The sequence below is a fragment of the Argiope bruennichi genome, chromosome 5 (genome assembly GCF_947563725.1).
Source record: "Argiope bruennichi chromosome 5, qqArgBrue1.1, whole genome shotgun sequence".
NCBI classification, from domain to species: domain Eukaryota; kingdom Metazoa; phylum Arthropoda; class Arachnida; order Araneae; family Araneidae; genus Argiope; species Argiope bruennichi.
In genome coordinates, this window is record NC_079155.1 from 114,029,122 (window position 1) to 114,054,733 (window position 25,612).

The 25,612-nt window shown below is 27.3% G+C and overlaps 1 protein-coding gene across 1 annotated transcript; it reads right to left on the reverse strand.

Annotated features, from left to right (window-relative positions):
* Positions 1-47: 47 nt before the first annotated feature.
* Positions 48-25,400, reverse strand: LOC129968607 (uncharacterized). Its single transcript, XM_056082669.1, has 14 exons — positions 25,148-25,400; positions 17,608-17,666; positions 17,253-17,350; positions 17,029-17,096; positions 15,935-16,116; positions 13,898-13,963; positions 11,166-11,300; positions 10,710-10,769; positions 9,157-9,250; positions 8,092-8,267; positions 6,565-6,711; positions 6,260-6,460; positions 4,472-4,692; positions 48-3,705 (listed from the first exon to the last, which is right to left on the reverse strand). Exons 1-14 carry the CDS (start codon positions 25,205-25,207, stop codon positions 1,451-1,453), a joined length of 3,822 nt encoding a protein of 1,273 aa, XP_055938644.1. The 5' UTR covers positions 25,208-25,400; the 3' UTR covers positions 48-1,450.
* Positions 25,401-25,612: the final 212 nt, after the last annotated feature.

The following is a 25,612-nucleotide window of genomic DNA, read 5'->3' on the forward strand; positions in this document are numbered from 1 at the left end:
GTAAACTTTAATAAATAGTATGAACAACCAGAAACTAGGTAAGAACATAAGGTATTTTCAATTTATTTTAATTACAACTGCTTTTTAAATAATCTCTCAATTACTTACAAACAGAACATTGATGAAATTTGCATAAAAGCAAGCAAACCTGTACATCACACTAATAAAGGTCTCATTCAGAACATGCATTTCCTATATATTACATTCATACCAGAAAATGATACATGGTTTTCCAACAGGCAAATTGTTTGAAAAAAATTAAATTAAAACAGCAACAAAAACTGGCCTACATATTTTATAAAATCTATTATAAAAAAGGATTGGAGTTACAAAATTGCAAATATATTGATCCTACTTAAGGTATTAAAAAAATCTTGGAACAGGTAAAATTATATCAAAGGCACAGTAAATTAAATATCAATACAAACATATTAATTATACAAATGATATAGCTGTAATTTTTCATATTTTTAAGAATGTTAAATGCATTAAGTTACTAATTATGACATAAAATTAAGTATTAAGCATGCTATTAATTCAGTAACATGGTTTATTTTCAAATCCAAAATTTACACTTGCTATAAAATCTTTCATTTGATACTTTCAGAGAAAAATATAAAAATTACTTCTGAAATATATAGACAATTACAGGCTAGATCACTTTAATCGGCACAAAAAGGCACTTTATAAAATTAAATTAATGTGCGCTACATAACTTTGCCACAATTAACTCAGATGAGCTAATACAATATCAACTTTTTTCAGATATTTACAATACAAAATTACAAATAGATAGCAAAATGGCCAAGAAAAAACATGCTCATAGAATGAATTTTCTATCAACTAAGAGGATAAAGTTGCATGTATTTCCATTGGATGTTTGATGTGCACCTGTGAATATGCATCAAAAGCTATCGGGAAGCTCTGATTATTCAGTTCTGTTATGAGAATTTTTTTTCTTATAATATTTTAATTATGTGTCCTCTTTTTGAATTATCAAAGCTATTTGATCATAAAAAATGCACGACTTTATTTTTTAGATAAAATATTTTATTAAAATTTTCACTTTTTCAAAACTCAACTCAACAATTAACAAATATTAAAATATACATGAAAAACTTTAAATGATTAATTTTTCAAACAAAATATAAGCACTGAAATTATTTTCGTTTCTATAAAAGCCGAGTCATTGTTTATCTTAACGGTTTGGTGTCATTAATTATGGTTTTTTTTTTCTTTTCCTTTTTGGTCTAGAACTAATGAATTGTTTGCATCTAGGCCTATATGTATGTAATACTATAACATTTAATGAATGCCGTTTAAGAGTTAAGTATGTATTTTTACAGAACTGATTTTGAACATATAAAATTTCATTTTACAAAAAAAGTTTATACAGTATTCAAATGGATGATTTCATATGATTTGAATATAATGCATATGCTTTTCATTTTTACATAGTATTATAAAGTGGATTTGGGTGCCTTTGTTTGATTAATTTACTTAGAGGATGGGTACTGCCCTGTTGTTTACGCATCTTTCTGGGCAATCCAATCGGTGGAATATCACTCATACATGTTTTGGCAAGGAGATCAGAAGAAGGGGTAGCAGAAGGTACATCACATGGAGCTTTGCATTCTACACTGAAAGTAGTCCGAGAATTTGGCTTCACATTAGGTACTGTTGGTTGAGAACCAAATTTGATATTGAGCGGAAACCTTTTCTGCATAAAGCTTAGATCCAGACTGGTTTTTCTGTGGGGCGTGGGAGGAGCTTTCTGTTCTTCCAATGTAGTTTTCTTTCCAGTAGAGGAACATGGGGATGTTCTTAATTTAGGAATTAGAGGATCTGAACCAGGAGGTAAATTATGTTTTTCTGCTGAAGAATATACATTAACATTAAATTTACTTCCACATTGTTCAGTGTCTTCTGCTTCCGGGAGACCTGCTCCCATGTTTCTCTCTTTCTTGCTAATGTCTGAAGTGGATTTTGCTTCCAGTTCTTTCTTTAGTCTTTTAACAATCCCACTCTCTTTGATAGCTTCACATTTTGATGCATCAGATATGACTAGGGAACTTCCTTGCTCAGAGGCGAGTAACTTTAATGCATCTTTTTTTTTGTTGCTTTCAGCACTAAACCTATCAATTAAAGGTTTGGTAGCCTTGTTTTCTAGTATTTCCCGCTGCAGCTTGACAAGACCAGGAACAGGACTCTCTCGATGTGTAGGAGGGCTCTTAGTTGGATCCCTGGAGTCAATGTCTGGCAGGGAACTGGCACTCCCAAAGTCAAAGTCAGAATCTGAGCTTGAGGATGCCTTTTTTTGGTGGGGCATAAAAGGAATGGCACTGGAGAGGACTTCCTGCGTTCCACAGATCACCCTGTTGACTGCTTCAACCACTGATGGAGTACTCACACTGAGATTCACAGTGTTGTTTTGCAGACATTGCGAGCTCCTCTTGAAAGATAATGGGGCATCAGATGCAAGAGCAGGAAGTGGATACCATTTGCCACAAAATGAAATGGTTGATCGGCAATCATTGCGGAGACTGTGAGAACGCCGGATGAGCTTTCCAGACTCGGATTCTGGAGGAGTGGACGGCGTGGAGCGAGTTTGTAAAGGAAACCCACTGTCGAAAGACATTGTTCGAGTTAAGTTCTTTTCTTCAATTTTCTGCTTGGTACGCAAAACTTTACCAGGAGTAAAAGGAATATCTTCTTTGTCATAAAAATAGTTAGGTTGAGGCAGCATATCACCATGATTGGCACAACACATTGCAGGCAAATGTGCTTGAGAAGAGGTGACCAATGAATTGTCCAGGTTTTTAAATGGGTTTTTGATGGGTGAAAGGGGCTCCAAAACTTTATTCACATCTTTCATATTAATAATTAAATTTTTTTCAGTATTTAGACAAGGAAGTTGCATCCCAGCAATTTTCTTATCACTTAGGCTAGAATAAGTTGCAGTAGGCTGACAAAGATCTGGCAAATTTTGCTGAATTTGACCTGGCCTTTTGTCCATTGAACCTCGTGAATAGGAGTTTGTGTAGGCATTCAAAGGCATGAAAGCCAAGTGACTAGTTTTAAGAGAGGATTCATCACCAACTTTTTGTGCAGAACTATCACAGGATTCATCTGATGACCTGCTGCTCATACTAGATTGGATATGTTGAGGCATTTTGGAATTAATTTTGACATTTTGAAGAAGTATACTATCACTAAGCTGGACAGATTCTGGCATTGGTCTACTGTCTTCAGGCCACTCAGGCTTCACAAGAACTGCATGGTGTTTGCAAACAGGTGGTTTCATTTGGGACATAACAGGCTGAACTATTGCATCCTCTAGAGATGTTTTCATAACTAAACCTTCATCAACAGGCGAGGAAGGCTTAGATCCAGACTCAAACTGATTTGCTAAACTAAACACAAGGCCTGAGCGATTCTGAGATGTTGGGGATTTCAGTTCACTTTTCACTAATTTATCACTGGTGGATGTCACTTGCAATTCCAATTCATTTATTCTATCCTTTATGGATGATACTCTGGGTAATGGTGCATTGCTATTTAGAAGTTCTTTATTACTTTCAGTACTCTGTTTTGCTTTGGATTGCACAAAGTCATTCAGAGAACTGGTAGTTTTTAAGTTATAATTTAAATTTTCAAGATGCTGTGAGCTAAAAGTTTGGCCACTAGAAAGTTTTTCATGATTACCTATAATGAGAAATTAAAAATCTTATTTTAAACTGCATACAATAACTAAATTAATAAAGAATCAAGGTATTAATTATATACATTTTGAAAAAAGTTCACAATGAACTTCACTGAAACACATTTAAATAGTAAAGAACCTGAAATGAAGGGAATTATTTCTGTTTGGTAGTTTCTACTAGATGAGGTAATTGACCGAAACATTTTCAAAGATGATAATAATAAATATATAAAAATTTCCCAAGTTAAGCAAATAAGATTGAGAAAGTTATCTTTTAAAAACTGCAGTATTTTTCCAAATTTACTACTTTTAATTGTTTTTATATCCAATTAACAATTTCTACTATTTAGGAAAGGAACCCCTGCTGAACTGGCACATTAAATTTGACTCAAATCTACAATTTGAAAACTTTAGAATATTTTGCAATTTTATTGAATTTTTTTCAAAAAAAGAAGGAACAAGAAAACCAAACAAGCATAAAAATCACTCTCATCACTTTCTTAAAATTCACCAAAAGAATAAATAATTTTTTTTTTTTTTTTTACATGGATAATTTAGAACAAGCAAAACCATATTTATTGATAAATTTCCTTAAAAAATCTTTTCAGGGACTATATCAAAAATAGTTTCTAAAATTTTAGTGGTAACTGCAGAAATTGAGAGTTATAAAATAAAATTAATTAAGTTAGGTTACAAAATTCAAACTGCTTCACAAAAATGACAAACAACAAAGAAAAATATGGCAATGACAGCAAATTATGTGCATACTTTTTGTAGGAAACAATATGTCTGCCACAGCTTCACTGGGTGACCAGGATTTGGGTCGGGGTGAAAAGCTACTGCTTATAGTCAGATGGTGAAGGGATTCACTTTTTTCAGGAACTTTTTGCTTCTTCTTATCATCATCATCTTCTTTTTTCTTTGATTTAGAAGCAGATTTCAGGTTTGTTTCAGACTTTGAACGCCACAGGCTATTATGACGTTGCTTGCTAAAAAACATTTAAAAGAAAATGGAAGTATGATTTGAATATAGAATAATGAGAGTTTTATGTATAATATAGGATGTGCCCACATTAAATTTTGTACAATTTTTAAAATGTGAAAAATTGCTCTTTTATAGATATAAATGATCCAAATCCTTATTTTGAAACAACACACCTAAAAAATACTGAATATGAGTGCATACGAAGTGAGCAACTTTTTTATATTCTAAAACTTACTTTTACACATGCTCTTTATAAAAATAGGCATGTTGTAAAAATTTGGGCATTTTTTGACAATAACTTTAAAAGTCTGAAAGTGATAATACTTTAAATTATTGTAATGAACATTCTTCCACTAAAATTAAAAACATAAATAATTTATATAGTTGAAAATTTAAAAGATTATTCATTTATTTTTAGACATTAAGCTGAAAGAATAAAATGCTATATACATATATAAGGATCAATGCAGTTTTTTTTTAAACAATAACTTTTACAATTAAATTTGTGTTAAATGGTGTAATGAATTAATTTTATTTGTTTTAAATATATTTGTTTTTTTTCCAAAACTTAATTTTTTTTTCTCATTTCAAATTTATATAATCTTTGTACTTCAAATACTTCTTAAATTTAGAAAAGTTTTGAAGATTTCTCTTTCATGAAGTAGTTCTCTTCCCTCAGAGAAAAGGCTCATAATTTTTTGAAAATAACATTTATGAACACACATTTTATGTTGAATGCGATCGATTATTATTAATAATAACAGGTTAATGTGATAAATCAATCATTTTACTGATTCTTACAGTAGTGGATGATTAATCACATTAACAGTAATTTTAGAACAGTTTATATTTTTGCTGTTACAATGATTAATCAAAAATGGCCACTGATTCTACAGCCTATAAATCATTTTACAGTTGTTCTAAAATATGTTAGTCCAACACAACATGGATTATAGACATCCATTTCAGATTTAAGTCCAGGTTGCCATTTGTTATAACAGGTTTCTCAAGTTATGAATAATTTAGTATGTGAGTAATATTTATTTTGTTCTAGAACATCAAAATATTCCTCAGAAAAATAAAAAATTTAATGTCTTTTCTTATTTTTATTTTAAAAATTTTATAAAAATATAATAATATCTGAAATAAAATTAAGGCTTATTCAGATCATTGCATCGAAGTTGAATTTTTGCTAGCATTCCAATTGCTGGCTAAAACACGACCAAAAATTACTAAACACAACCAACAATGAAGTCTGATCTCATTATTATATTATTTTTCATTAATATATTTATTGTCATCAGTTATTGAAATGAAATGGGATGAAATTGACAAGAGTAACAAAAGCTTTTAGAATTTAAAATAAGAGGTTTAAGTCAATTTAATCATCTGACATGTATTTTTTTTAATAACAGAGATAAATGTAACAAACACATTTTGATTAGTTTTTTTTTAATTTCTAAAACTATTATAATTCTACTATCATCTTATAGGCCTATAGCATTTTACAGGCTATAATAAAGCTCTGAGTTAGAACATATACAGAATAAATAAGCTTTCATAACAAATACCTGGCATCTAAAATTCCTTGATATATTTCTAGCTGTTTCAAAAAACCAGAATTTGGTTTGATGCAACCTCGTTTAGTTTTCACAAATTCCAAAGCTCTTTGTAAATCCCAGTCATATGCTTTCATGACATATGCAATCACAACTGATGCAGAACGACTGATTCCCATCTTACAATGCACTAATACTTTTGAGCCTTCATCCCTTGAAGCAAAATTTTAAAAAAAATTAACACAAAGTTAAAGTAAAGGATGACAATGATAAAAGAAATATAACAGATATATAATACTTTTAGATTTAAAACTTACTTCGCTCTCCTAATATATCGATAGGTCTTATCCCAATAATGTAATATTTCAGTGGATTCATCATCATATACCCGAATATTTTGATAATCAAACATACCAGGAAAAAAGTTATCAATTTCTCTTGTAACATTCAAAATGTGTCCAATACTGAAAAAAAGTTAAAAAATTTTATGAATTCAAATGAGAAAAAACTAGATAGAGAGATTACACAACTAATTAATTTAATCTCTTAATAACTAAGTTTTCATATGCAGTATAGAGAAAGTGTAGTAATCATCAAAAAATTCGAACTTGAGATTTTAATGAATCTCCACATTTTAAGACCTGACCGAGTTTGAAAAAAACATTTTTTTGAAATGGTCTACTTGTGACAAAGATAACTCAAAAACACTTTGAATTAGATAACAGAAATTTGAAATATGGTCTTTAAACCAAATTTGCAGATTTCTATCAAATTTTGAGTAAAATCTGTTTGGAGGAAGTTCATCTGTCTGAATATAATTTAACATGATAACTAAAAAATGAGGAGACATTTGGCACACAGATTTAATATCTATAGTGTAGTTACCTATTATATTTTCAGTGAAATCTAACAAACACAGTGCTGTTTATCTAAACTTTCAGAAACATGTAAATGTGATAATTCAAAATCACAGTGCAAAAAACAAATTTAGTATAGGATTTTGTTACTAGTGCAGTTTTGTGTCACATCTTTGTTCCTATTAGTTGAGAAAACATATCTAAAGTGAAAATTCGATTTTCAGATAATATTAATGGCATGCCAGGGATTAATAGCCAAAGATGGCAATCTAAATTCAGTGAAAATGCTAAATTTATACCAAAAGCTAATATTTCATAACTACTGTTCGCCAATACCATGCAAGCTGTTCTCTGGCAAAAATTTGTTACAGGGTATGTACGAAAGTTTCGGGGCGACCACTCTTGCTGCTTATTTTTAAATATTCTAAACTTCAGGATTTAGATCCTATAATTAAGCTTAGGAAGCCTATATACGATTCAGATACAGTTTAAACTGAAGCTGTATCTTTATATAGTATAAAACATATACAAACATTCATGTTTAATACACTTAGACTGATTATAATATGATTTTTTTTTTTGTAATTTTTACTTTATTTAAATTACAAAATTATTTTGTTTTTATTCTGCATTTGAATTTTTAAAAGAATTTTTTTAAATTTATTTTCTAAACCTATGTAGCTGAAAATTCCTTGCTCCTCCTTAAATTTGGAAGGAAAAATCATTAAAAAAAATCCATAGTTGTGTAATTTTTTTTTTTTTTTAGCAGTCTGGTACAAACGGCAATTGTAATTTCAATATTTACGTATTAAAAAAAAAAAAAAAATGAAATGTGAATTATGCAGTGTAACATTTTTTTCCCTGTTTAACAAATATTATGACATTTAGTTAATACTAAATTAATTTTTTATCATAATCATTGAATTAGTAAAAAATGGAATATTCAATGCAAATTTTACAAAAAATTACAATTATACAGAAGCTTACCCATTAACAACTAATTCTTCCAAGTTGGAGGCATTCCATTCAGATCCTAAGTAGAGATATTGGAAAATTTCAGTTGGAGAATCCATTTGACCCAATATTGTCAGCATTTCTTGGTCAATGAATGGTTTGTACTCTTTCAAATCCATGTCCAGAATTTCTTCAAGTCGAGTACGAATCTACAAATTTAAAACTTGATTTGCAAGCGTTCTTAACATTGAAATCTTATGAATGCATCCATCCAAAAAGACCCAGAATGTTGATCATAATTATTTTTTTTATTAATCTATCATATAGCCTCTAATTAACAGACAAATTTGCTGAAACACTGCTACAAAAGTGAAAGTGAAATTCATTTTGTGAATGTCATTAAGATCAATAAAATATTCTGAATGTTTTAAAAAATAAATAGGCTTGAAGGGAAATTAATATTAGACAAAAGTAACTGTTGGAGTATAAATTAAAATTAATTTCACAGAAAAAAATCCCCACCTGGTTTTATCAAGAACTTTCTTTTCCTCTCAGATGCTATTCTCTTCTGTGTTGTCAGTAGTAGTTAAATTCAATAATCAAATTGTTCTAACAAATAATTATATTCTGTGGAATTTTAGACCATTTTCTGTTCAATAAAGTTTTTCACTCACAGTTAAAAAAGTTATATTGACTATAGAGCTACATTGGATATCTGATCTTTTGCACTTAAAGCAATGATATAACAAGTTCTTTTAAAAATTTATTCTGTTTCTCTATTTGCATATTTTATATTTATATATATATATATATATATATATAGTAGATTGATTTTTGAATTTTTGGAAGAACATGATTAATTATAGAAAAGAAGCAAAGAAAATTGGAATATAAAAAAATTTCATTGGCAAGTAATATAAATTCTGGAGAATGATGCAATTTGAATGTTATGTTTATATATCATCTATTCTGGAAAGTAACTAAATTGCTCTTAAATATATTTAAAAAAATCAATAGCATTTCAGGTGAAATAAATTATGATTTGAATGCTTCATCTTAATCATTAAAATTTGCAAAGAACTACCAATAGCGACTTACATATTTACTAGTGACTTCATCCAAATCCACTGACATCATGATTTCTTTCAGTTTCATTCTGATATGTCTTTCTGTCTCTTCTCGCTCTGTAGGTCTACAGTAAAAAAAAAAAAAGAAATCAAATTAGAAGGGATAAAATTTATCAATAGTTGTATATTTAATATCCTATTTATTGCAAAGTATCTACAAATGTGATGTGTAATTTAAAATAGTTATAATTTTGTAAGCATCTGCAAAAACGGATCGATAAACTTGAACACAGTAAAAAAATTTTTTTTTTATAAGCCTTAAATTGATTATATATTTATCACAGTCACTGTTGATTTATGAATCCACTGGAAGTTATTTATTTTTGTTTAGTTGCCAGAAACTTTTTTAAACCCATTAGCATATGGGATTCCTATATGTTGTCTTTATGTGATATTGGATTGTAAAAACAGCAATAGGTTCAATAGTTTCTTAAGCTAAAAACAAAAACTAATGCACTAAGCTTTCTTGCCCTTTAATAAGATTATTTTATCATATAAATTTACATCATTACAGTATTGTAGATTACACAATATTGTAAACTCTAGGCTCTTTTAATATTCTTCTTGATGTACTGAAACGTTTGCACCAAACTAATAAGTTTTATATTTGTTTGGGATGCCTTGGTTGACATAACACCTTCATATTTGAAGGATATATATTTCAGTCAATAATGGAAAACTGATTGGTTCAATAACAAAAAATTCATAAAAGGGCTGCTAGATAAAATGTGGTTCCGTGATACATTTAAGATAATGAAAATGAAACATGATACCAACAATAAAGGATGGAATACATTGTAAAAATGTAATAAACTTTACTACACAACACAGATTTTCGTTACTAAAGAAATTTCAATGATAGTAACAAAAGAAAGATAGCAAACAGAAGTTTGCTTCAGGGCTGACATGTTACACCATGTTTTAACATGATTCACTGTGGCATGTAACAGATCAGGCTCAATGTTATGTATGTGCAAGAGAATGGTTCTTCAAATCTGCCAGATTTTCTATGGTTTTTCAATAAACAATCTTTGAGGAATCTCAAAGGTTTAGGTCAGGTGAACGTGGAGGAAATGCACAACTGATAATGCGATCCTCGGTAAAATGACGTTGCAGCAATTGTTGAACCATAAATTGAACATCAAAATGGTTGCGAAATCTATTGGGAAATTTTTCTGATTCATAAATATTTGTTTAAATATATATTCTATCATTTTGGTAGGAGTACCGATGTTGCATGCCATTTGTTTTAATAATTACTCCAAGACTTTTCAACTGATAAGAAAAATCATGTCATAAAATATAAGAAAATATCTAAAATATAATAAAAATCAGAATATTTACATTTTACACATCCTGCAAATATTATTTTATTGAAAACAAAACCCCATCAACTTCGTATAGAATTTAAGACTCTGAAAATTATATAAAAAATATTTTATCACTAAAAATAATTTAAATTTTAAAAATCTGCATCAAAATATTTCTGGCAGATAGATATGTTTTAAGAAGTTATTTACTTACTGTAAACGAATAGTGTCAGGAGAAGGTGGACGTCTGGATTCAATATCATCCATTGCATGCCTGGAAATGAAAGTAAATATCAAATTAATACTAGTTATGTAATTATTAAGATTGCATAATTATCTGTCGCTAATAGTGGCTTATTAGCAGTTATTTAAAAAATTTATATTTAAGCTCTATTTAGTAAATAGTTCATATTTCTTATTCTATATTGTCTTAAAAGGTAATTAAAATTGCTCTTAAGTCAATCATGTAATAAAAAAAATATAAATAAGCATTAGACTCATCTTTACCGCCCCCCCTCAATTTTTTTTCTTAATATATATATATATATATATACGCACACAAGTATTTGTTAGACATAGCATGATAAAGTTTTAAGGTAGAAAAAAAATTCATAAAATATAAAAAATTAAGTAAAAAATAATTCTGAAAAGTATAAAATAAGATTCATACCACTCATTGAGGCAGGACCTATCGGATGCAATTCTTTTCTCATAATATTCCAACCAGTGGTGTGTTCCACCGCCTTTAAAGTAATTATTTTCTCTAGCTTTGGAACTAGCTTTGTGGAGAGTCTGCAGAGCAGACCTATGGACAAAACAGATAAAGTTAATAACTATAAGAAATCAGGTGAAGAAAAATTAAATCTTAACAAATTACACTTTTTTATACTATAATACAATTATAAATCATACAATACAAGAATTTTTTTCTTTATGAGTTATGCCTTTTGAATTCTATATATATTTTTTGTACCATGCTAAGCATTTATATATCTAAATTCAAACATACTTAATAATTGTCAACCAATGTTCAAAATTTTTATTTTCCTTAAGCAAAGAGAAATGTTGAAACCAATTATTTCTAATGTTGTTGTATTTAAAATGAAAAGTGCAGAATATGCATTCCTCCTCCCCCATAATAGGAAATTAATGACAAAAAATTAAATAATTTCTTTAAATAAATGTTTTCTTTGAGATTATACATTTTACAATGCACCTATCAGAAGGGGGGTGGGGAGGAATGTTGAAATGTAATATTTTCTCCATGGTTTTTTTAAATTATGCATATCATTTTACTGTCAAGACAAATTCGTTCCTTATCTGATAGTAAGAAATTTTAAAATTTTGATGAGAGAACTATTTTTTCGCCATATTGACAATTTAGTTATGTCAAATAATAATGACAAACAACATCTTAGCACAATAAAAGAACATTTTATAATCTTACTTGCACTAAAGGCATGGATCATTCTGGTTTGTGAGCTCCATTTGCCAAATGGTAAAATTAACACCAATAGAAGAGATAGAATGGTTCAATTTGCTACGATTGGAGGCGCTGTCAAAGTTTAATTCTGCAATATCTTTTGAAACTTGAGGATGGTTGTGAGCAATCAAATACTGATGACATGTATAAAGGCTAAGAATTTTTATGTTAACAAATTGCCACAGCTGGTGCAGTGGTTGTGGGAAGGATGTTTGTGATTTTATTTTTATTCTCATACAGAATGTACAATCAATTAATATTTTTCAGATTACCCTTGAAAACGAAGATATGGAGGAGGACGGAAATCACTGATAACATGGAAGAGTCACGAGTTTCCATATGAAATGGATTTAATCAGATCAATGGTTAGGGATTGAGGGACCAGTTTTTTCAGTTCTACCAATTACTTTAAGTATGTAGAATGCCATCACATTTTTAATATAAAAAGCAGTGAGAGTGGTCTCCTAGCAAAATACCTTGCATGGCATTGGTATACAGCAGTCATGAAATAGTAACATTTGGTAATAATTTAGCATTTTAACTGAACATGCTGTATGATCCTTGATGATTAATCCCTGGTATGCAGTGAATGGTTTCTGTAAATCTGAATTTGTGCGTTTTAGATGCCTTTTTTCGAACTGATTTAAACAAAAATTTGACATAGAGCTACACTTGTAATCATAAAACATATACCAAAATTGATATATTCAAGTAATTGCCTTTTTGAATTATAAATGTTAAATCTGTGCACAGAATTTTATCTGTCTAGTTCTCATCATTTGGTAGTTATTGTATAACTTATAATTGAACAATTGAAAAGACATTCCTCTTAACAGTTTTTGCTCAATATTTGAAAGAAATCTATGAATTTAATTAAAGAACATATATCGGATTTAATCTATCTAGCTGAAAGTGTTCATGTTATCTTTGCCACATATATAAAGACAAAACTGTGTTGTGTTTAAAACTCAGAAAAGGTTAAAACATGCATCAAAATCATTAATTTTTTTTTGATGATTACAATACTTTTTCTATAATTCATATATGAGAAAGTAAAAATCTGAAGGAATATTTCACTGATTTCACTTCACCAAGAAAAGTTAAAAACTTTTTTTTTTGATTTAATTAGCTCAGATATTAGAGTAAATGTAAAAATCTTGAAATATTAAATATTATAGCTAATTCTATTGATAGGTAAAATTTTATTCTTATAACAAATGTAAATAACATGAAAATTTCTTTTTTTTAAATACATATAGTTTATTATCTAAAAAATATTAGCAAATGATCTTATTTAATAGTAAGTCGATGATCATATGAGACAAATTTTAAACTGCTATTTAGAGTTAATATACATATAAGATAGTTTTGCCATTCAAATTTCGATTTGTTTTTAAGTCATATATGGATTTTGCTTTATATGTATATTAATGAAAAGCAACAGTTCAAACACATTTTATAATCTAAAAGACATAATATGTAAAAAGCATACAAAATGTTAAAGATAGAATTTATATCACAAAAGTAACAATGTTTTTGTCTTAAATTACACACAATTTAAAAATGATAAATTAAACAATTCAAATTAAAAAAATCTAATATAATAAGGGAAGATCTTGTACTTTTAAAATGATACTTTGTAGCACATGAGAATTAATCTAAGATTTAATTTAACTTCATTTGCTAAAAGATAATTTGTTAGAACATTTAAAAAAAATTTAAAATGTAACTGGATCAAATTATTTAATTAAATTATATCGATTTTATTTATTAAATTATCATCTATATTCTTAATGGTTAAAAAAGAATGTTCTCAAATTTACAGAACAATTCAATTCCAAGAAGTCAACAAGCAAGTAGTTCACATTTTAAAACCATTTTAAAAGTGAAATGCCAAAAAATAGATTTAAAAAAATTACCACATAGCTTGGACAGATACAGGTTTAAATATATGATGATTTCCACTGGAAGTAACACTGAAACCCCTAAAAATAAATAATAAGCATTAGGTCTATGTTACATCCAGTAATCAAAATTTCAATTATGAAACTTACTTTAACATCAAAGTTCAAATTTCTGGAATACAAAAAGAGAAAAGATACACAGAATTAAAGAATCAACTCTTTGTAGCAGACTACCCTTTGAAGGTTCAATTTGACAAACAAAAATTGTAGAAAACTTATTTAGGACTAAAAAATATGCAGATTTCATGAAGACTGACTCCTCAGTGTTTGTGGATATTCCATCAGCTGCATCACTAGAGCTTTGAAAAGGGCAACTAAGGAAACACTGGAGTGAAGTGTGAAAATGAGCAAAATTTGTTGAATGAAAAAACACTATTTTGTACATGTGTAGCAGATTTAGCATGACACAGGAAGCAACACTAGGAAGCTTGCTCAATTTCCCTAATTGAGGGTAACTCTTGAAGTATTTTCAGCGCTTTGGAAAGACTTGATAGACTTCTCTGTGCAATATCCAATAAAAGTGATTTACAGTAAACTTTAACTTTAATTATATTAACAATAAAACATATACATATGTATGTGTGTAATTAAAAAAAACATTTATGTAATTTTATAGGACACACAGTAGTGAAATTCAAAATCAACTGCAAAAATTCCATGCAGCTCTTGGTAAAGATGACTGAAGATACAGATAAAAAAAATCCAGAACATTTCAGAGGCCCTGAGAAAGGGTCAGTCATTACCAATAATATTTTGCCTACCTCTACAATATTCTTTCAATTGAGTACACTTTCTCTGAAAAAAAGAAAAAACAAAAACAGGCATTCACATTCACCCATAACATACTGCCATATAACATGATTGGCAAGGTTCCAGTTGCTGAGACACCTAATTTTATTCAGCAGTTATACTTTTCTCTTTAAGAAAAAATAAAAACAGTGCAATCTCTAAAACTTTACAAGCAGAAAAAAATAGTTTAAAATACTGTGCATATGCAAATATGTTTCCATGCCTTCAGAGCCTTGCCTCATTAGTATGAGAAAAGAACCAGTAGCCTTTCCCAATTAGTATAGAAAAAGAAAGATATGAGGCAGAGGTATAAACTGTGAAACTGTATAAAAGAGTTTTTAATTGATAAAAAAAAACTATTTGGTTAATTATCATGAAACTTTATAGGGGTCTTCTTAGAGCTTCAATAAAATCTGTATCCAAAATTTGGGTAAAATCTGTCCAGTAGTCTTTTTAGTCCATAGAAAACACAAACAAACGAGCATTGCCTTTCATATTATATATATATATATATATATAACGAGAGAGTGGCAGACTTAATGGAAGAAGAAGAGAGTGAATTGTGGTATTCCATGTTGTGGAATACTGTAATGCAGAAGGTTAAATGGCATGTATATTTATAAAACAACACTATGGAATGGGTGGGAGAGGGGCATTATGCAGTTATATGGTACATTAAAAAAAAGAATTTTAAATAAAGAAATTTTTTTAATTTGAAAATAATAAAAATTAGGACTAAATTAAATACTGTTATCATTTTTATTTCTTCTTTTAAAAACAAATAAAACAGACTTTACCATTAATATTATATTATTTATATATATATCACATGCATGATTTAAATTCATTTTAATTTTCAGCATAAATGCCTCAAAACTATTAAATAAATGCTTATCAAATAAAATACAATGCCTTTACCCATGAAGGAATTGAAAGAATGAGATACAGCAATATTATGTATTTCTAGGTATATGTCAAATACAAAATTAAAAAACTAAATCCATGCGAGAAAAATAAATTAGAATTCTATCAATTCAATTTTTTAATTCAATAATGAAATCTGTGCATTAATAATAACTGTTGTTAAGAAATGTGAATAGTTTTTATAAGATGAACCAGGAAAGTTTATTTCATAAAAAACATAAGGAATTATAAATTTCAAAATTTTGATGAAAAAAATGATAATAAAAAAGCTTTTCTTACCCATCACCATCAAGAGTTATTCTTGTGTCAGCCCATACTGGAAGTAGTAGACCTATGGTGGTTTCTTTATTGCAATCAATACCCAATAAACAGCTCTCCTCCCCTTGATGTTCTCCAGCATTATGATAAACAACAACTAGGTATCGAGTGCGGCCACTATGGATGCTTTCAAGTTTAACCGCCTAAAATAAAATTGTGCACAACTTAAAAGAGTCATTTTAAAACTTGAGATGAACTTTATTGTTATGATGAAATTAATAAAATAATAATAACTTGATATGGTAATCATTTTAAACTTATTTCACTATTGTATCTCAATGTGACCTTATTTTTGTAAATTGTTAACAATGTTTTTTAATAATAAATTTTATAAAATGCCGGGCCTTTAACTATTAGCTAAATAAATGAAAAATAACTATGAAAGAATTGAAGTAATAATTTATTTCAAAAAATTGAGCATTCATATAGCATATTGCATTATTTATAAAATAATTTACTACGTACATTTTTACATTAAAAAAATAATAATAGATTAAATTTTAATTTTTTGCTTTTCTTTGTTACTTAAAAGTCCTAATTATGCATCAATAAATGAAAAAAACTCAAATAGTTTACATTTAACAATATCAGCTTCTCAGATTTAATCACAAAAAATGGCATTTAAATAAATCACATTTAAAATAGTTATAATTAAAAAAAAGCACCAATAAATGTTCTGAAAACCATTATAAAAAATTTATAATAATCACAGAAAAATTGAAAATTGTCATTTCAAAGCAATTACATAATTAAATTTAGTAAAAAAGTGAATGTTTTTTGTTATAATACTTTCTACTAGAGATGCTGTTTTTCCAGAGATTAAAAAAAATTAGCACACATATAAAAATTCTAAAAGTAAAAATTTCACTTAACAGACAATTTTTTTTTTGATACATGATTAAATATGAATGAAAAGTATTTTAGAAAAATAGTAATGCAAATAATATGGTTCTGCAATTAATAACAAATGTGTGAAAGTTACAGACTACGCATATAAATATTACACAGTCAAAAGGGGGGGGGGGGAAGCATGAACATAAAAATGCAATGTTTACCATTTTAAGAATGTCATCTGCATGAAGTAAGTAGAGCATTGATTGCAAATGTTGTTGAATATCACAGGCTGTAAAAAGCAATATATGTATAATTAATTAATGCATGAATTAAGAAGAGCATTGATTGCAAGTGCAATTGAATATTACATGCTATAAAAAGAAATATAAATATAATTAATTAATCTGAAAATATGTAATTCAAAATATTGATAAAAGAATTTTACCTCCATTTGCAATATTTTTTCTGTGGTGGACATGCAAACATTCATCATGAGGTAAGACAAGAGCAGCACCCTTCACAGCAAAATAACACTCACTGATCCTAAAACAATCCAAAAATTTAAATTAAGAAAAGAAATATTAATCCTATCAATCATTTGTAATTATATAATATTTAGGACTATTTCAAATGTTTGAGAGATTATTATTTTTAGAGTCTTATTAAAATCAGTAGTCCAATAAAAACTTAAAACTTCTAAGTTATATTCAATTGTTGATAATAGATAATAATTATGCTACTTCATCTTATTACTCATTTAAAAAAATGAAGGAATTAAGTTATTTTATTTACAAATTTACCCTTTCTTATCTGTACTTTCTTCATCCCCATCTGGTGAATCGGGACCGTCCACTTCGTTCTGAAATGAATAAAACATGTCAAACATTTTGTAGAAAACTGAAGTACTTTCTACAGAATAAATGTTTTATATTTAATACTGAATGCTTAGTTCTATTTTTTAAATATTTAATAAAAGCATTTCAAACATTTTAATTCAGTTAACAATTTTGCAGATTTTAGGATATTTTAATATATTGGCTAATTTTAATAAATATAAACAGTTTCTAAAGACATCCTTTTTTTAAAACTCAAATTGAAATCGACCATGATTAATAATGATAATGATCACTTTTTGTGATCAAAATTAACTGCAATATTTTATTTATTTATTTTGTATTAAGCTGAAATTAATTTTTGATTATTATCAATATTAACAGAAAAGAGAAATGTCAGAATAGGTAAATAAATCCTATTTCTTGATCATTGTTTATGATGAAATAACTAAATAATTATAGAAGATAGGCAAGGGAAAAATAAGGTGAAAATAACAGTATTTATATAGGATAGATGTCGAGACTGTAGCCATATTGAATTTTTAAATTATAGATGATTTTTTTTTTAATATCATCCATATAAATTGACATAATATTTCAAATTATTTCCAAAATGTTGTAAGTATTAAAATAGCTGCTGTCTGCATATAAATACCATGTTTTGCAATATTTTAAATCTGAATAAGTTTTTCAAGTAATAATTTAAACGATCATGATAAATGAATAACATTTATATTGATGAGGTTAGAAATACTTTGCTATATTGCACTGACAATGAGATTTCAAAATAATTAATAGAAGAAATATATTCTATATATTAAAAAAAAGTAAAATTTGTAAATAGTTTGCACACAACAGAAAAGAACATTTTCTTCAAATTTTACTCACTAACGCTATCAAATATAATAAAAGTCATATGACAGTTAAAAATTTTTATACTAATTAAAAAAATTTTCATGAGAAAAAGATTATTTTAATTTTTGTGCAACCATTCCTATTAAATTCAAGTATTGCAGACTTTTTAAATCTATTCAATCTATTTACTTCTAAAATTCTACTTGCAATGCTTGATTATATTTCATATCAGTCTTTAAAAATTATGTATGGAAAATTTAACTTTTGGAGGTTAAAGTAAAAAACTTGTATGTAGTAACTCGTTTTAATAAAATCAAAGTTGTAGTGATATTTAAATATTATACATTATGATAATTTAAATAAAATGAAAATGTTATACATATATATTTAAAAATTTCTTTATTTGCATGAGAACCACCATGTAGTGCTAACAAACATACCTTTACTTGTTTGTATATTGTCTAGTTTACACCACTTTATCATTAACAAATTATTTGATTAACAGTAACTTTTGCTATATTTCTAATTTCCAATATAAATACTGCAGAATAAGGACAATTTTAATGAGGATTTCAAAACAATTAAATTACTACAGTAAAAAAAAAAAAATATTTTCATTCTGAAAAATAGCAATTTTTTTTAGCTAACTATATATTAAAAGAAAATTATGTAAATTATTATTATTATTTTTTTTTGTAAGCCAGAATTTCTTATAATATTTTCCACATGTTTCCTTCCTGGTTGTAAAAAAACTTTATCTTAAGAAAAAAAAAAATTAATGACTGAAGAATTAATGACAAACAAAAAGAAACTGAGCAAAATATATTTAAATAGGAAACTACAATAAAATATTTCAAATGTAAATACTTTTCTAGAATGATTTATATTTTTTCAATCTGTTTTTTAATTTAGGATACAACATCAATAATGACTATATTTGATTAACCTCATCTACTGAAAATTACTTATTTAAATAAAAGAAAAGTAAGAAAAATAAAGAGGAGAACCTCATTTAGAAAGGAAGGATTAAAGAACACTCCAAGCAGGAGCCCAAGGTAACTTTACTAAGTGTGCTTTTCCTTTCCCTACACATATATTGTTTATTACAAAAGTCAAACTTAGATTTACACAAATTTTATATACATATATAAGTATTTGTATATGTATGTACGTAAACATATTTCTTTAGCAGTTGCATGTATGAATGGAAAAAACTTTTGAAATTTTAAACTTCAATTTATTCCACCTCTGGAGGAATAATTTATGTAGAAGAATAAGTGGCAAGAAATACCATATATTTTTTAGCAGTTGCATGTACGAATGGAAGAAACTTTTGAAATTTTAAACTTCAATTTATTCCCACCAGGAAGACATAATTTATGTACAATAAGTATTAAAAAATACCATTTATTCTTGAAATCTACATTGTGCCACAAGAGCAGAAAAGCAAAAGAGGCCAAAATTTTCCCTCTGATTTTTACAATAAGATTTTGATAGGGATTTCTTTGACATATCTGGATTTAGGGAAGGAAAATTTAGTATCTTTAAAAGAATGCGGTAAACAATACGGATTTTCATTCCTTCACTTGGATTCTGAAAACCTGCTGAATTCAGCAGTTTTACAGAATTAATTAAATAAAAAAATAGGTATTGGATCAAGAAATAAGAGAACATTTTAGAATGAAATTAATATGAAATTTACTTAATTACTTAAATTAAAATATAAGTAAAGAAATTAATTAGGATTTTAAATTAGATTAAAAACATCATTACATTTATTAACATATTTTAGCAGTTGCATGGACAATAAGAAGAAATTTTTGAAATTTTAACTTCATTTTATTTCATACAGGGAGGCATAATTTATACAAAGTGTTTAGCTATGAGTCAGTCTGCACTGTAACACAAGAGCAGAAGTGAGTGAAAATTTTCCCTTCAGCAATTTTACTATGAAATTTTGATAGGAATTTCTTTGACATGCATTGCTTTAGGAAAGGGAATCTTAAGTATCTTCGAAAGATTGTTATAAGCATTAATGAATTTTATCCCATCCCTTGTTTTTCACTTCAGAGTAATCACTCAGAACATAGAATAATGCTGAGACAAGAAGTTTTATAGAGAAAGTGTAGAGTTACATAAAAAGTGGGAATTGGATCAGGAAATAAGAGAACTACATTGTGTCTGTGTATAAATATATATATATAACCTTAAATAAAACATTCATTTATTAGACTACCAACATTTGTCAATATTGTAAAATCAAGATTGTTCTATAGTGCTTATCATAGGGAATAAATGATTATATTAAGATATACCTGCTTATTAAGATTAGCTGTAATGAGATTAGTATAAAGAATATTAATGTAATTAACACCTGTCAGATTAACTGTAATCACTGTTTGATGCATAGTAATAATGTGTAGAAACTTGTATCATTATTATAATCAACCACATGTAATTATTTCTGATAACAGATGGATTAAATCATTAGAGATAGGCATATATTTAACATGGAAAAAAACTTAAATAATAAATAGAAACATATTTTCTGCTATTCGATTGAATAAATAAACTGCTAAAAACATTGTGAAGTCTAAATTTTTATACAGTCTCTCAATCATATTAATCATTCTGTAAAATATTACTCGACACACTAATAATTTAAACAATGAAGTCCCATTCTCCTGTGATTGAAGCTGTTCAAATCACAAAACTTATCACCCCCCCCCCTTTTAAGATTATCAATGGTCATGTTGAGTAAGCATTGCTTCTTGAATGATCAGTTTTAAACTCTCTATTATAGAAATAATCTAAAATAGATATATACAAAATTTCATAAACTGATCAGTTTCAGTTACAGAAGAGTGAAACTTTCTTTCTTTAAAATGTTAGTATGTCAAGAAAATTTTATTAAACATGATTTATAGGATCAGGGAAATGTATAAATATTTAGATGATAATTTTTTAGAAGTATATTTATTGACTAACAACATAAAATATAAGTCATTGTGCCATTTAAAGCATATGAACTTATATTCTATCTCAAACATTTTAGAAAATAGTTATTGGACCATGAGTGAACACCTACATTTCTTACCCAAAGGATGCTAGCAATATTTGATGCACTTTTTTCATAAGAATTTGTATAATCTCTTCAGCTAAGAAACACAGAATGACAAAACATATCAACATAGACACTTGTAGAGTAAACATTTTTAACATTCAAGATTCCAAACACCAATTTTTACTTATTTTCTGTATATTTATCACTAGCTGCCTTTTGCAACTAGCTAATTAGGCAGGAATGTTGGTTTTATACCAATTCTAGTTAAATGATATATTTAATTAAGTTAAATCACAAATTGCCAGACATTAAAGTTATTTTAATTGTCCTTCTTACTCTTTGTTCAAAAAGAACATTACCTATCTAATAAAGATCAATCCTATTACATCATAGCTCTATTAAAAACATAAATGTCCAATTTATTCATTTTGTAACATTCATGATAATTAACAAAATTCTACTTCTTTAGCTTCAAAATGGAAGTAAATCATAAGATTCAATATTTGATGAAATAATGAAAACAGTTTGAATTTCAAAGCAGTAAAGTAATATATTAGTGAAAATTAAGCAAAATTTTTTTAAGAAGTAAAGGCAGCATTATTAGTATTTTTTTTTGTAAAGTTCGAAATCAGTTTCATCAATATGATCACTGTTGTTCAAAGTTAAATAAAGATTTTGGTAAATGTCTATAATATTTTTTGTTTTCTTGATGCTGGATTAAACCTCAAGTTTTTATTTACACCATTTAATTGTCTAAAGCATTCATGTAAACATTGATTGAGATATCTTGAATATTCTTTCCCATCACATTTAATGCTTAACCATTAAACATAATTTTTTTCCCCTGAAGAAAGTTCAATGAAGAGTTAAGAATACAAAGAAAGTGTAAATTCTGTGTAAATTACTAAAGAATTCCATTACTTCCAAACAGGATTGTATAGTATCATTAACAACTAAGATTTGAGAACATGTAAGGAATGGGACATCAAATGCTCTCAGTTTTAAAGTAAAAAATCTTTTTTTAGCCATCAGAATTTTTTGCTCCCACAATGGCCTTACTATAACAGCTTTGTCCACATATTTTTTGAAATTAATTTTCATCTCTTTCAGCTTTACTAAACATATTTATGTTAAAGGAAACTGGCTGGATATTCAATTAAAATAAATCCCAAAAAGAACTCCTTTATGCAAGGCTCTTTATCTGCAATGCACAATACATCTTACAAATTAGTGGATATAACTGCTTTGCTCACTGCTTTTCAATGTCTCTAGTCGATTTTTATTTGCTCTTTCATTTCATTTAACTCCTTGGCCAGCAGCTAAAATCTCTTTATCTTCATGGTTTGAATTACATAGAAAGAGTTTCGATATCCTATGAATTTCATGATTGCTACATCAAAACTACAATAAATGTAGTATCTTCATTAATGGTTTTAATTACAAAGACCTAAAATATTTTCTTTTTTGCATTCCTGAGTCTAAGAGGGGAAAAAAAAATACTGCAAGCACTTGTACTTCTCAGGCCCTTTCTCTTCAGTTTGAATGGGATTCAACAATCATGAATAATTTGATGCATATTATAAATAAGGAATATTTAAAAATTGGTGAAAATAAAATAAATTATTGTGAAGGAAGAGAAACTAATGTTTTGGAATTATTGGAAACTATGAAGTAAAATTTCTATTTTTTAGTAGTATTTAAAGAATATATTTTTTTTATCAAACTTTTTATGTTTTATAAATGGACGGATAAGGAATATTAAGAAACAATAAAATGTTTTAAAATTAAATTGCAACCTTAGAAAGCAATATTACAAAACAAGTTTAAAATGAATTTTGAAAATATATTTAAAAATTCTTATAATTATGGTATTTTTTAAAAATGTAAATTCATTCAAATTGCTTTCTATAAAATCACAGAAAAAGGACAAAATATAAATATTTGAAATGCTACAATCAAAGACAGCATTTAGTATATATTTATTTCTTGTAATGCTGATTTTTAATCCTATTTTATGTTTTTTCATCATTGTATTCTTTTCATAGAAGATCCATCTATGGAACTTCATAAAATGTTAATGTATAAATGATTTTAAATTTTTGAAACTAAAATTATATTAATAAATTTTCCAGTTTGTTTTGCAATAAGACAATGAATTTTTATTAGCAGCCAAATAAAGTTTTGTGCAAAACAATCTTTCAAATTTTTTTTATTTATTGTAGCCGTTTTTCATACAAAAGTATTATACAGTGAAAGAAATACAAGATAGATGAATTTATCACTGACTGATTCAAGCAAGTATACTCAAAACTAATAATGTATTTTCTTTTCAGGGAAAAAATTGATGGTTGCTATTTCATTATACTAATAGATAATTACACCAATTTATTTTAACAGAAGTGTCCAAAAAGCTTTTCCATTTTATTTAATAATTTGCTAAATAAGTGTGGAACTATACTACTTTCCAGTATTCTATAAATTACAAAAGATTTGAAAAATTGTATTTCATTAAATTTAGCTAAATACATTAGGTTTCACTTTCTATTTAAACACAATAGAAATATTTGCAAGTAAATTAGTTATGAAATCACTCACTGTTATCAAAAGAGATAAGAAAGCAGATACAATAACATTTTACAAAAGGCTTTATTTTTTTTTCGAAAAAAAAAAAAAGTCAAATGCAAATTGAACTGATGCACAAGTATACTATTAATCTTTTTAATAATGAAAAAATTCATACACAAAATTTACACTATTTATTTTTCTATATTAAGCTGACAAATTTTAGATACAATATAATTTTAAACAGAGTTTTTTATAGCACAAAAGATAGAGATAAAAACTATTTCAAAATGAAAATTCAAAACTGTAGTAAAGTCATATTTATACTGACAGTTCCTATTACCTCATCTCATTGGCAAATAAGAAAATTATGTTAATATTTCACATATTCTTGTTTCCCTTGCTTTATAACTGTTTGTTAAAAAAATAAGCAATTTTGCAACGAATTATAAAATACGATTATATGACAATAATTTGATTAATAACTATTTTACATTAGAATAAATACAAAAATCACAAACTGAAAAAGCATATAATATATTTAGCTAAAGTTTATATTCAAAAAAATATTACGATCAATCAATCCAAGATGTTTTAATTATAAATTAAATGCCACTAATTAATCTGCAAACTTATTAGGAAAAGTTATCACTAACATTTCCAAAAAAAGAAGTTTTACGATGCCTAAAACGGTAAATATGAAAAATAAAATCGAACCAAAAATTTGCTGTCAACATAAAATCTTTAACAGGCTACTATTTTAATAAGGCACGAAATTTTAATGAAAATATTAATTTAATATAAATAATTGCGTAATACTAATGGTATATTTACTTGTTTGTAAATCAAAACAAATCATTAAATGCAAATTATAAACAATGCAAACAATCATCTTTCTGATATTATCAAAGTTATGCATCATAAAAGAAAACTGCAATAAGAAAAATCATTTTTTAAGATTCTTCTGGACAAGAAACAGATATTTCAAAGCAATTTAAAAAATGTCAACAATCTCATTCAACTTACAGTGGATGCACCAGGGGAGTTAGTTCCGCACGGTGACCTCTGAACAGTGACTAAAGCCATATTCTCCCACAGCTATATATTCCTCATGAAATTCATGTTAATCACACTTACTCATCCAAAAATCCCATATTTTTATAAAATCCTTGTTAAAGAGTCGCTCCTACTTTGTTTACGTTATATATTTGTTATCCACCCAGCGAACCCATTGTAGCATCTCTTTAACAGAAATGCGCATGCGTAATTCGAAGGATCTTAAGGTACTTCCGTTTTCTTCTGCTTCTATTTCAGGAAATGGGAAAAGAGCAGAGAGCTGCATTTGGATTTAGCGAATCTCACAGGGTAATTAATTCATTTGCATTGTTTGAATTTAGTAAAAATAACATATTGAAGGAAAATTTATGCGGGATAAATTAACTTCTGTTATAGCACATTATAAACATGCAACAATTTGAGTCTTTCAACTTT

Excerpts from the sequence above, each read along its gene's own strand:
- LOC129968607 (XM_056082669.1), bottom strand. The coding sequence starts at position 25,207 with ATGGCTTTAGTCACTGTTCAGAGGTCACCGTGCGGAACTAACTCCCCT. Across the intron at positions 17,097-17,252 it reads AAAAAATATTGCAAATGGAG|CCTGTGATATTCAACAACAT; the intron begins GTAAAATTCTTT and ends TGCTTTTTACAG. Across the intron at positions 6,461-6,564 it reads CGATATATTAGGAGAGCGAA|GGATGAAGGCTCAAAAGTAT; the intron begins GTAAGTTTTAAA and ends TTTTGCTTCAAG.